The sequence below is a fragment of the Petromyzon marinus genome, chromosome 21 (genome assembly GCF_048934315.1).
Source record: "Petromyzon marinus isolate PM22_M1 ecotype Great Lakes invasive population chromosome 21, UKy_Petmar_22M1.pri1.0, whole genome shotgun sequence".
In the NCBI taxonomy this organism is placed as follows: domain Eukaryota; kingdom Metazoa; phylum Chordata; class Hyperoartia; order Petromyzontiformes; family Petromyzontidae; genus Petromyzon; species Petromyzon marinus.
Window position 1 is genome coordinate 14137474 of NC_133687.1, and position 13290 is coordinate 14150763.

The window sequence follows — 13290 nt, forward strand, 5'->3', positions numbered from 1 at the left end:
ACACACAGTGGTAACACTCACACAGTGGTAACACACACACAGTGGTAACACACACACAGTGTTAACACACACACAGTGGTAACACACACACAGTGGTAACACACACAGTGGTGACACACACACAGTGGTAACACACACACAGTGGTGACACACACAGTGGTGACACACACAGTGGTGACACACACACAGTGGTAACACTCACACAGTGGTAACACACACACAGTGGTAACACACACAGTGGTAACACACACACAGTGGTGACACGCACAGTGGTAACACACACAGTGGTGACACACACACAGTGGTAACACTCACACAGTGGTAACACACACACAGTGGTAACACACACAGTGGTAACACACACACAGTGGTGACACACACAGTGGTAACACACACACAGTGGTGACACACACAGTGGTAACACACACACAGTGGCAACACACAGTGGTAACACACACACAGTGTTAACACACACACAGTGGTGACACGCACAGTGTTAACACACAGTGGTAACACACACACAGTGTTAACACACACAGTGTTAACACACAGTGGTAACACACACACAGTGGTAACACACACACAGTGTTAACACACAGTGTTAACACACAGTGGTAACACACACAGTGTTAACACACACAGTGTTAACACACAGTGGTAACACACACACAGTGGTAACACACACACAGTGGTAACACACACAGTGGTAACACACACAGTGTTAACACACAGTGGTAACACACACACAGTGGTGACACACACAGTGTTAACACACAGTGGTAACACACACACAGTGGTAACACACACACAGTGGTAACACACACACACACAGTGTTAACACACAGTGGTAACACACACACAGTGGTGACACGCACAGTCGTCGCTCACGCCGTATTACCCAGCCTCGCCAGGAGAAGACGGTACAGCAAATCGTGCGGACTCCACCTATTCCATCTGTACGGGATCGAGTGTTTCCCCCTCGCTCTCACGCGTGCGTTTTCTTTCTCCGGGTGCTCCGGTTTCCTCCCGCGTGTAAACACTCGTGCATTGGCAGACAACACCTTCACACATAGAGGAACGCAGAGCTTGGACAATTGTTTGCGCCGGCTCACAGAATGGCTGCTGCCTTCCTGCTTGTCCGTGGTCCATCCTCGCGCCTCTGTCTAAACCACAACACTTCGCTGATCTCGTCAAGAAGCGTAAACCATCGTCACGCGAACTCCGCTCATCCTCGCAGCAGCAGCAGCCGCTTTTGGCTGAACCATCGAACAAAAACGGCCACCGCGTCGTCGCTCGGCGCTTTCAGATGCGCCTCTGCGGCCGTCTGGAACGCTCTTCCGTCCGATATTAGGAAGCCACTGGAGCTATGCGCTTTTAAATCATCATCCAGATTGACATTTCTTTAGAACTGCTTTTTGTGATTAGTTTGCTGTCATTCCCCCGCACCTCCGGTTAGCATAGTTGGCTACGTACGGTGCGAAAAAAAATCCACGTACACGCGATAGTGAGCGAACACTGCGTCGGCGCTTTACACACTGTGTGTAAGATATATACATAGTGTGATGATGCACAGTGTGCGTGTGTGTCTACATGTGTGTTTAGGAGCGGTGGCGCAGCGGTTAGCGCACCGCGCTCCCAATCCGGTGACTCGCGCTTGAATTCCCACCAAGGGCGAATGTCAGTTTGGCGAGTCATATCTGAACCGGCTCCTGGGCCTCCCCTAGGTCGACTCAACCTCAAATGAGTACCTGGTGCGGTGTGTAGTAAACATCGCTAGCACTGGGGGAGACAAAGGCGGCCGGGCGTGGTGCTGGCCACCCACCCCCTCGTGTGCCGTGCCGGTCATCAAAGGTGCTCGCTAACAGGACTACAGCAGCACTTACCACAATAGTTTATTCAGGCTACACGGGGGATCTTTGTTTTTGTGTGTGTGTGTAGTATTACATGGTGTGTGTCCTTGGAAAGGACATACGGATAGGAAACTGTGCACAGTAAATTGTCAGCAAATTAAACGCGTCACGGGATCCCAGGCGGGCGTGACGCTGACTAATTGTGTGTTCGTCTGCACGCGTGTGTGTGTCTGTCTGTATGCATTAGAGTGTGTGTATGTGTCTGTCTGTATGTATGAGAGTGTGTGTATGTGTAATCCGTGTGTGTGTCTGTCTGTATGTATGAGAGTGTGTGTATGTGTAGTCAGTGTGTGTATGTGTGTCTGTCTGTATGTATGAGAGTGTGTGTATGTGTAGTCAGTGTGTGTGTCTGTCTGTATGTATGAGAGTGTGTGTATGTGTAGTCAGTGTGTGTGTGTCTGTCTGTATGTATGAGAGTGTGTGTATGTGTAGTCAGTGTGTGTGTGTCTGTCTGTATGTATGAGAGTGTGTGTGGGGAGCGATAGTGTAGCGGTTAGCGCGCTGCGCTATGAACCTGACGACCCGGGTTCGATTCCCGCTCACGGCCAACACCAGTGACGATTATCTGAACCGGTCCTGGGCCTCCCCTAGGTCGACTCAGCCAGTACCTGGTGCGGTGTGTAAACATCGCCACTGGGGAGACAAAGGCGACCGGGCGTGGTGTTGGCCACCCACCCCCTCGTGTACTGTTCCGGCCTTCATTGGTGCTCGATAACAGCACTTGCCCCTACAGCCTGTTAAGACTATATGGGAGATATATATTATTGGCTCTTTCGGTAAAGTCAATAACATAATAAAATTCTCACGACGTTTCGACTGCAACACAAGCAATCATCATCAGGTTAGCACCACGGAGAGCGATTTGACAGTTTGTTCGGAAAAGAGGATGGGGGAGACGAAAATAATGGATGCGGTCTGAAAGCCACCATAAGCGTGAACAATCAAACCTGTCGGGACGACAGCGCTACAATTCATTGTTTGTTCCTTTCACCTGAAGAAGGCCACTTGTGTTGTGGCCGAAACGGCGTGAAAATTTTATTGTTTTATTTTATTATTTTATTCTCATTCTATGTGACTTTACCGAAAGAACCAAAGAAGATAGATGGACTCGTCCATCTGAACAAACTGTCAAATCGCTCTCCGTGGTGCTAACGTTAAAAATATCCGCCACTTTTTTCAAAATTCTTGCTGTGGTTTTCACACCTGATGATGATTGCTTGTGTTGCAGTCGAAACGTCGTGATAATTTTATTGTTGAATATTTTTATTATTTTATTGTTTCCCTTCTACGTGACTATACCGAAAGAACCAAGAATATGAATCCCTGCAGCCACGAAAGCTTTAAATCAAAATTTATATGGGAGATCTTTATCTTTGTACGTATGAGAGTGTGGGGAGCGGTGGTGTAGCGGTTAGCGCGATGCGCTGACGGGCCAAGACCAGTGGCGAGTATCTGAACCGGTCCTGAGCCTTCCCTAGATCGACTCAGCCTTACAACGAGTGCCAAGTGCGGTGTGTAACGCAACACCAATGGGGAGACAAAGGCGACTGGGCGTGGTGCTGACCACTCATACGCCTTTTGCCGGCCTTCATAGGCGCTCACTAACAGCGTTCACCCCAACAGTCTGTTAAAGGCAATACAGTACAGGGCATCTGTGTCTTTCCCTCTGTACGAGTGTGTCGATGTATACGTGAGTAGCTGCATGCACGAGTGTGTCTGTCCGTGTGTAAGTGTGCACGCGGGCGCAAGAGTCTTACTTGCCAGTGTCTCATGAGCAACTAAAAATATCACCCGATAAGTTTTCTTCCTAAGCCTCAGCCTCACACCTCCCCTCCCTCTCATCACATTCCCACCCCCCTCTCTCCCTCGCTCTCCATTGCTGCTCCCTTCATCTCAATCCCTGCCCTCTCTCCCCCCCATCATCCCTCCCTCCTCGCTCTCCCCTCTCTCCTCCTCTCCATCGCTCTCCGTCACCCTATTCTCTCCGATGTCTCTTATCACATACCTCCCCTCTCTCGTTTCCCCCTCTATCCATCCCCACACCGAACTGCCCCCCCCCCTCTCACTCACTCCCGAATCTCTCCTCACTCTATCCCCCTTCTCTCTCCTCACTCAGGAGAACGTTGGTGTCTGTGTTTGTTACTTCGGTTTGGTCATCACCTCACACCCCATCCTCACCCCACCCCCCCCCCCCCCCCCGGGGGACCTATTTAGCTTGCGCGGTCTCCACTCTGCCTGTCCCGCTCGCCCGCAGGCTCGGGGTGAGCCTCAGGGCTAGGACCGGGGGTGAGGCTCAGGGCTAGGATAGGGGGTGAGGCTCAGGGCTAGGATAGGGGGTGAGGCTCAGGGCTAGGATAGGGGGTGAGGCTCAGCGCTAGGCTAGGGGGTGAGGCTCAGGGCTAGGATAGGGGGTGAGGCTCAGGGCTAGGCTAGGGGGTGAGGCTCAGGGCTAGGCTAGGGGGTGAGGCTCAGGGCTAGGCTAGGGGGTGAGGCTCAGGGCTAGGATAGGGGGTGAGGCTCAGGGCTAGGCTAGGGGGTGAGGCTCAGGGCTAGGCTAGGGGGTGAGGCTCAGGGCTAGGATAGGGGGTGAGGCTCAGGGCTAGGATAGGGGGTGAGGCTCAGGGCTAGGATAGGGGGTGAGGCTCAGCGCTAGGATAGGGGGTGAGGCTCAGCGCTGGGTTTGCAGCAGTCCCAAACGCAGCTCCCCGCGTTCCGTTGCCGGGCGCCACGTGGCCTCTTGCCTTGACTGTCGGCCGTGGGAGGCCGACAGTCAGTCACTTCACTTGCATCATTTAACTTCATCTACCGCCCCCCCCCCTGTTTACGCTGAGTGCCCCCCGCGTGTTTCTCCAGGTGCCAAAGAATGACACCCTGCCCATCGGGCTAAAATACCATCCCAACGTGGTGCCTGTGGCCTGCAACTTCAAGGTATGGGCACACACACCACACACATCACATACACCATACACACCATACACACACCACACACATAACATACACCACACACACCACACACATAACATACACCACACACATCACATACACCATACACACCATACACACACCACACACATCACATACACCATACACACCATACACACACCACACACATCACATACACCATACACACCATACACACACCACACACATCACATACACCATACACACCATACACACACCACACACATCACATACACCATACACACCATACACACACCACACACATCACATACACCATACACACCATACACACACCACACACATCACATACACCATACACACCATACACATCACATACACCATACACACACCACACACATCACATACACCATACACACCATACACACACCACACACATCACATATACCATACACACCATACACACACCACACACATCACATACACCATGCACACCATACACACCATACACACCATACACACCATACACACCATACACATAACATACACCATACACACCATACACACACCACACACATCACATACACCATACACACCATACACACACCACACACATCACATACACCATACACACCATACACACCACACACATCACATACACCACACACACCACACACATCACATACACCACACACATCACATACACCACACACACCACATATACCATACACACCATACACACCACACACATCACATACACCACACACGCCACACACATCACATACACCATGCACACCATACACACCATACACATCACATACACCATACACATCACATACACCATACACACCACACACATCACATACACCATACACACGATACACACACCATACACATCACACACACCATACACTAAACACTCCACTGGCCCACCACCACGCTCACAGATGTCACAAATAGAGAAGTCGACGCAAGAGTGCTGTGACCTCTTGACCTCTCACCGCCGCCACCTGAACGGCTCTACCACCACCTCTAAAGACAAAGATCCGCCGTATAGCCCTTAACAGGCTGTTGGGGCAAGTGTTGTTAGCGAGCACCTATGAAGGCCGGCACGGCACACGAGGGGGTGGGTGGCCAACACCACGCCCGGCCGCCTTTGCCTCCCCCAGCGGCGATGTTTACACACCGCACCAGGTACTCATTTGAGGCCGAGTCTACCTCGGGGAGGCCCAGCACCGGTTCAGATAATCGTCACCGGTGTTGGTGACCGTGAGCGGGAATGGAACCCGGGTTCGCCACCACCACGGCCGTCGTGATCCCCGTCCCTGCCGTGTGTCCTTCCCCGCGCAGCGCGAGGAGGACAAGGGCAGGATCAGCGCGATCCGCTACTTCGGCGCGGGTGGCTACGCGGGCTTCCCGATGCACTACTACCCCTTCCTGGGCAGCGCGCGGCACGCGGGCTACGTGAACCCCCTGGTGGCCGTGCAGCTCATGAACGTGACGCGCGACGTGGAGGTGCGGCTCGAGTGCCGCATCTACGCCAAGAACGTGCCCTTGTCGGCACGCGACCGCCTCGTGGGCCGCGTCGACCTCAAGGTGCTGGTGCGCAGTTAGCGGCCTACCCGCGACCCTCGCCTCCAACTCCACGACCACAGCCTCGCGCGTGGACCCACGCACCGCCCCGCACCGCCCCGCACCGCATCGCACCGACACGCGCGCGCACGCCCAGGTACGACCTTGTGCCTGCACGCGCGTGTACGCACCTACACCTACACAGGTGCGAACGCCCGTACTCACCTGCGTAGCTTTGCAATGCGGTGCAGAGCACTCACCGGTACAGCTTGCACACACCTGCACCCACACGCACCTGTACAGGGCACACATCTGCACTTGCCCGTATAGGGCTGTACACCTGCATGCACACCTGCATAGGACACTTGCCTATCTATACCTCCACAGACATCTTATCTGTCATGCGTATAGGGTGCACGTGTACAGGTCACACACACACGCACACACCTGTATAGGGTACAGAGTTGTAGCCGCACACACCTGTACAGGAGACTCACCTGTACACGCACGCACCTGTACACATTTATACGCACACGGATATCGGGCGCTCACCTGTACCTGCACACGCTCATGTGCAGGGCACACACCTATACGGACCGTATAAGGTATGCACTTGTACCTACATACATACATACACAACTGCACACACCTGTCAAGGGCACAAACCTTTACACACACACACAATTGCACACACCTGTACTGGGGGACTCACACCTGCACACATTCTTAGCGACACGCGCCTGTACACAATTACACAGGTGGTGCAAACACGTATACCTACATGTATAGGGTGCCCACCCGTACACCGCACGCACCTGTACAGTGCTCTGTGGGTTACCAGGCAAGTGTGAACTCCTAGACCAGATCCATCTCCTCTTTGCATTGGCAGAAGGGGTTGAGGAAGAAGCCAACTTTGGCTACAGAGGCATTTAGCAGCCTCTTACCATTATTGTTGAGCTGATCTGGCCCATGCCTTCCAATAACTCCTGCCCAGGTGCTTGCGTCATGACCCACTCAGGTATTAAAGTGACGATCAAATTCTTGCTAGAAAAAAAAAAACCTCCCACGGCAGCTGGCTGAGACCAAGCTTTAAGCGTTCGAATGGGGTCTCAGGTGGAAGTGCACCACCACCACCAGCAGCACAGTGGAAGAAGGCAGGCGCATCCTACAGACAATCTGGTGGTCAATGGACAGATCAGCTCCGCGGTAGACCATGGTGTCAAGGGTACGTGGGCTCACAGCTCACATTCACTGTTCCGCCGCTGTGTAGTCCAGCAGATGTTCTTGCTTGGGTATGGAAAGCACCCGAGGTGTTGTGTGGAAGAGCGGATGACGAATCAGCGTGCTGGTCATTAAAAGCCCATTTCCATGCACAGAAATCTAGCAGCTGTCCCTCCCCCCACCATGATTGTTGAGACGATCAGAACCCCACTGACTGCGACTTACTCCGACCCAGGTGCTAACTCAGTGGCCCACCTGAGCATTTAAAAGTCACCCAAATCCGAGAGGGGCCACTTTAGCGGACACCTGGGAGAAGAGGTCATAAGGGGAATCTGACTCATCAGCCTTGCTTTTGTCAATCTACCAATGGTCGTCTTCAGTTGGGGCAGAGGACAACCACCACCGCCACCGTCCCATGCCTCCTGTGGATGGAAAACGTGAGCGGCTTCTCACCGCCACGCTCCCACAGCCCCCCACCCCATTGAATTCTTTATTCAGAAGAGCGACTCCCCATAATCCAATGTTATCCTGCCCCGAGTCGAGGACTGTCCATCTCTCATAGTGACTTGGGAGTCAGAAACCGTCCACCACTCCACCGGACCTTCTGCATTCGAGAGGTGCAAGTGGTACACCGGACAAGACGAGCGTCAGCCTCTCGTCACGTTCAGTCACTCCACGTGACCAGCCGCAGTGATTGTCGATCGCTTCTGGACGCTCTCCGCCAAACATTGCCCGGTGGCCAAGAGGCATTGGAGACGCCTCCTGTCCCCCATTCGGGGCCTCTTGCTTGCTTAGTCAGCCACTGCATTGGGTGTGAGCACGCCGTGAGGGTGATCATCGGCTGACTGACGTGAGACGTTCCCCCACAATGATTTTACTCGCAAAACACCACAAAGCTCCCATCTGGCACCGCAGGCAGTCGGGGAGGACGGTTTGCCAGACGCACACCGATCACAAATGAATCCTTTCCCCCGTATAGCCCACATAGGCTGCTTGGGCAAGTGCTGTGAGCGAGCACCAATGCAGCCCAGAGTGCAGACACACAAAACAGCACCACCACCTAACGACAACAAACAGCCGCCATTCGCCACTAAGTGGTGGTGAACCTCACCATGGCGCTTGTGCCAGGCTAGGTGCACCCCCCCCCCCACTCACGTACCCAGCTGTGTAAAGTGTTCGTGTCGTGCCGTGTGTGTAACTGTGTCCTCGTGTTTCGTGTCTTTGAAAATCGACATCTTAAACAACAAAAAACGATAAATTATATTACTCGAATGATGTACAAGATTTTAGAATGAATAGCAGAAGAATATATATGAATATACTATATTACATAGAATTATATAATTAGCATATATTTAATAGGATATAGAATACATTTTATTATAATTTGACGTCTACAACTAAGTTGATGATGTCACGAACATGACTTCGTTGCTAGCGGCTCGTGTCGAGCGATGACGTCACATGTCGTGTACTATAACGTTACAAATCATTGGCGATTCCGTCACATGCGCACTAACGTCACCGCTCTGTATGTGCTGTGCGATGACATCATGGCGCAATGACGTCGTCAAACAGCACAATGACGTCACCGCAAACCAGCGATGGCGTCACAGGTTAATACATTTCGCGCGAGGAAGACGTCAGTCTCCTTTTCAGCACAAACGGCGCAGTGACGTCAGCGAGGCGTGCTGGCATTGTGACGTCATCGCGCCCGCCAGCACAATTGACGTGGCTGCGCGCGGCTCCCTCTCCCGTCCACTGACGTCATCGCGTCATACGCGGGGACGTCACAGCCCTAAATGTCAGCACAAATTACGTCATCGTGTGGCGACACTGAGCCGCCGCCGGGGTTAAAACTCCGGCATTGGGGGGTGGTCAGTAAAGCGAATTAATGAAGTACTCGCCCGTGTGATTGGTTGCCTGGGTTCGTGTTTTACTCATTCCGTGTCACTTGAAGCTTCATATTCCGTGTTAAGCGACCGCTAATTGCGCGCCTCTCAAGCCACGTGGCCTCCCCCACCCACCCGCCACGTGGCGATGTTGAGGCCACGTGGCCCCCTGGCGACACTGGGCACGCGACTGCAGCTGTGGCAGGTGACGTCACGACGTCATGCGGTAGGACAGCGACAAGGCATTGAAACAAAAAAACGTCGAACACATTCGTCAAATAACCAGTGTGTGTGTGTGGGCTTCAAAAATATAATAGGCGACGTTTTGGGCAATGCCCCTTCACATCACACGGATCAAATTTGTTAATTGTGCTTGTGCATCACTGCCAAAGTAGTAGCTACTACTACATATGTAGTAGCTACTACTACATATGTAGTAGCTACTACATATGTAGTACATATGTAGTAGCTACTATGTAGTAGTAGTAGCTGTAGTAGTAGCTGTAGCTACTAGCTGTAGCTACTACTACTACATATGTAATCGATCCAGCAAAGTTTCGTAGCTGTAAATACTACTACTATATGTAGTAGCTACTACTACTACATCTACTACTACTAGCTGTAGTCGTAGCTACAGCTACTACTACTACAGCTACTACTAGCTGTAGTAGTAATAGCTGTAGCTAGTAGTAGCTGTAGTAGTAGCTACTACAGCTACTACTAGCTGTAGTAGTAGTAGCTGTAGTCGTAGCTACAGCTACTACTACTAGCTGTAGCTACTACTACTAGCTGTAGTAGTAGCTACAGCTACTGCTACTACTACTAGCTGTAGTCGTAGCTACAGCTACTACTACAGCTACTAGTAGCTGTAGCTGCTACTACTACATGTCGCTTCTTTTGCTACTCGGATAATCTGGCACTCGGTCCAAATTCGAAACTAAATTTACGCGGTACAATACGGAACTTTGCTGGATGGATTTCAAGCGGCGATTCCATTCATTTGATTCCCATTTCGTGCTCACATTGTGAGTGGAGTGGGTGGGGTCATCACCCTGTACTGCCCTGTTCTACTTATTAGGCACAGAGTAAATCAGCCAGAATAAGAATGTTTATTTTAGACTGGCGCAATCCGATGAGCCACTGGCCATGCAATAAAATCAGAAACGTGATTAGATCGATGAATAGATTTCTGTTAACTTTTTCAAGGAATCGCTATATTATTAAACATTCGGCAGGTAGCGACTCAAGTAACGATTCTCACGTCCCAATTAAGACCCATTGCATCCCCATTGTCTCGGAACACGAATTAACTATCCAACGAGTGTAATTATCCCTTCGTGCTGAGCTTCTACTGACGAGCGAGGCTTCCGAGAGAGCGATAACACGATGGCGGTTAAACGCGCCAATATGGCAACTGGGTGACGTCACGAGCCCCCTATACTCAAGTGGATTCCGTTTAGGATCACGTGCTGCATGCAGCCGGCTGCATTGGGACGCCCAGTGTCCCAGGCCCCCTCCCTGCCTCCTTCCCCCCCACCCACCCAATCCCCCTCCCTCCCCTCGTGCCACCTCGTGAAGTGAGCCAACGACGTCGCGCGCAGTCGGTCCGGGGCAGTGACGACGCCACTCCCCCTGTTGGCGCGCGACGACGCCGCCTCCGATTGCTTATTGTGACGTCACAAAGGGGAGTCGGAGGGTGGGGTGGGACCCGTCGTCCGTTTCTCTCCGCCGCGTGCGTGCGTGCGTGCGTCCGACCCCGCTTTAAAGCTGCCGCGTTCAAGTGTCGATGTGACGGGCGAGCCGCGCGCGTCCGCCCGTTCTGTTTGCGTGCCGAGTGACTCGACCCCCGCCGCGCCGTCGGTCGCCCCTCGACGACTCCCGCGCGTGCCGATGGGTTCCGGTCGGTCGAATTGCGTGCCGTGGATGCTCGACCGTGTGTGTGTGTGTGCCGATTGATCGATTCGCGTGCCTTGCCGTGCCGTCTGTCGCTCGTGTCGTCTGTGTCTGTGCGAGACCCGCTCCATCCTCATGAAGCAATAAAAATGTGGAGAACACAGCACAGGGCGTCTCCCGCGTGTTTCTTTACCAAGCGTCTGTTGGCTCACGATGACTCTTCAGTAAAGATGACCCAGGGTGAGATCTCGTCTTGCGTATGGAAGCAAGGAGAGTAATACGTATGTCAGATGGATGGCTGACACATATATCACAACAAAGACAAAAACGCCCCGAATAGCCTTAACAGACTGTTGGGGCAAATGCTGTTCGCGAGCACCTATGAAGGCCGACATAGGTGCTCACAAACAGCACTTGCCCCAACAGCCTGTTCAGGCTACACGGGGGATCTGTCTTTGTGATTTTGTGATTATTTTGTGATTATATATGAGTGCGAGTGTGTGTGTGTGAGCGTGATTATTTATGATTATGTGCGATTGTATGATTGTGTGTGTGATTATATGTGATTGTGTGTATTATTGTGTGTGTGGGGGTGATTGCGTGTGTTATGAGTGGAGTTTGTGTGCTCTCATCCTATTTGGTAGACCTGTGTGTGAGCAAGAGAGCTTGATTTAATGCGAGTGTGGAGTCTGTGCGTTCTCTTCCCCTGTTCTGCGTGGTTCTCCGGTTCCCTCCTCCCATAGCGGACCCCATACCCACAGTGGAACTGGTAGTGGTCAAACCACAGCTACACCTACAGCCACAGTGTAACTGGTAGTGGTCAAATCACAGCTAAACCTATAGCCAAGTGGAACTGGTAGTGGTCAAACCACAGCTACACCTACAGCCACAGTGGAACTGGTAGTGGTCAAACCACAGCTAAACCTACAACCACAGTGTAACTGGTAGTGGTCAAACCACAGCTAAACCTACAGCCAAGTGTAACTGGTAGTGGTCAAATCACAGCTAAAACTACAGCCACAGTGGAACTGGTAGTGGTCAAACCACAGCTACACCTACAGCCACAGTGTAACTGGTAGTGGTCAAACCACAGCTACACCTACAGCCACAGTGTAACTGGTAGTGGTCAAACTACAGCTAAACCTACAGCCACAGTGGAACTGGAAGTGGTCAAACCACAGCTAAACCTACAGCAAAGTGTAACTGGTAGTGGTCAAATCACAGCTACACCTACAGCCACAGTGGAACTGGTAGTGGTCAAACCACAGCTAAACCTACAGCCACAGTGGAACTGGAAGTGGTCAAACCACAGCTAAACCTACAGCCACAGTGTAACTGGTAGTGGTCAAATCACAGCTACACCTACAGCCACAGTGTAACTGGTAGTGGTCAAACCACAGCTAAACCTATAGCCACAGTGGAACTGGTAGTGGTCAAACCACAGCTACACCTACAGCCACAGTGGAACTGGTAGTGGTAAAACCACAGCTAAAACTACAGCCACAGTGGAACTGGAAGTGGAAAAATCGCATGGGATGCCGAGACATCATCGCCTGCAATGGACTCATTTGGGATAGTGCAACGAAGTGGAATATTTTTCGATTTAAAGCTTTCGTGACTGCAGGGATTCATATTCTTGGTTCTTTCGGTAAAGTCACGTAGAAGGGAAATAATAAAATAATACAAATAAAACTATTAAATTCTCACCAAAAATATGAAGTGGAATATCATGCGGAAATTCATAGCAGCCAAATACTCTAAGCGCACGTTTATTATAAATGTGGAGGGAGAAATCGGAGGGGCCGGAGAAAAATCCACGCGACCACGGGGAGAGAGAAAACACGCAAGCTTCAAATACACAGCAGCAGGCATCGTCAGGGTCG

General features: G+C 51.8%; 1 protein-coding gene across 1 annotated transcript in view; it reads left to right on the top strand.

Moving 5' to 3' along the window:
• Positions 1 to 11573, top strand: part of LOC116944582 (sodium/potassium-transporting ATPase subunit beta-1-like) — a 33047-nt gene extending 21474 nt beyond the window's left edge. The window contains exons 6-7 of the mRNA XM_032958286.2: positions 4764 to 4838; positions 6180 to 11573. Coding sequence (XP_032814177.1) covers positions 4764 to 4838; positions 6180 to 6443 — 339 coding nt within the window. The 3' untranslated portion in view covers positions 6444 to 11573. The remainder of the gene's footprint in view (positions 1 to 4763; positions 4839 to 6179) is intronic.
• Positions 11574 to 13290: the final 1717 nt, after the last annotated feature.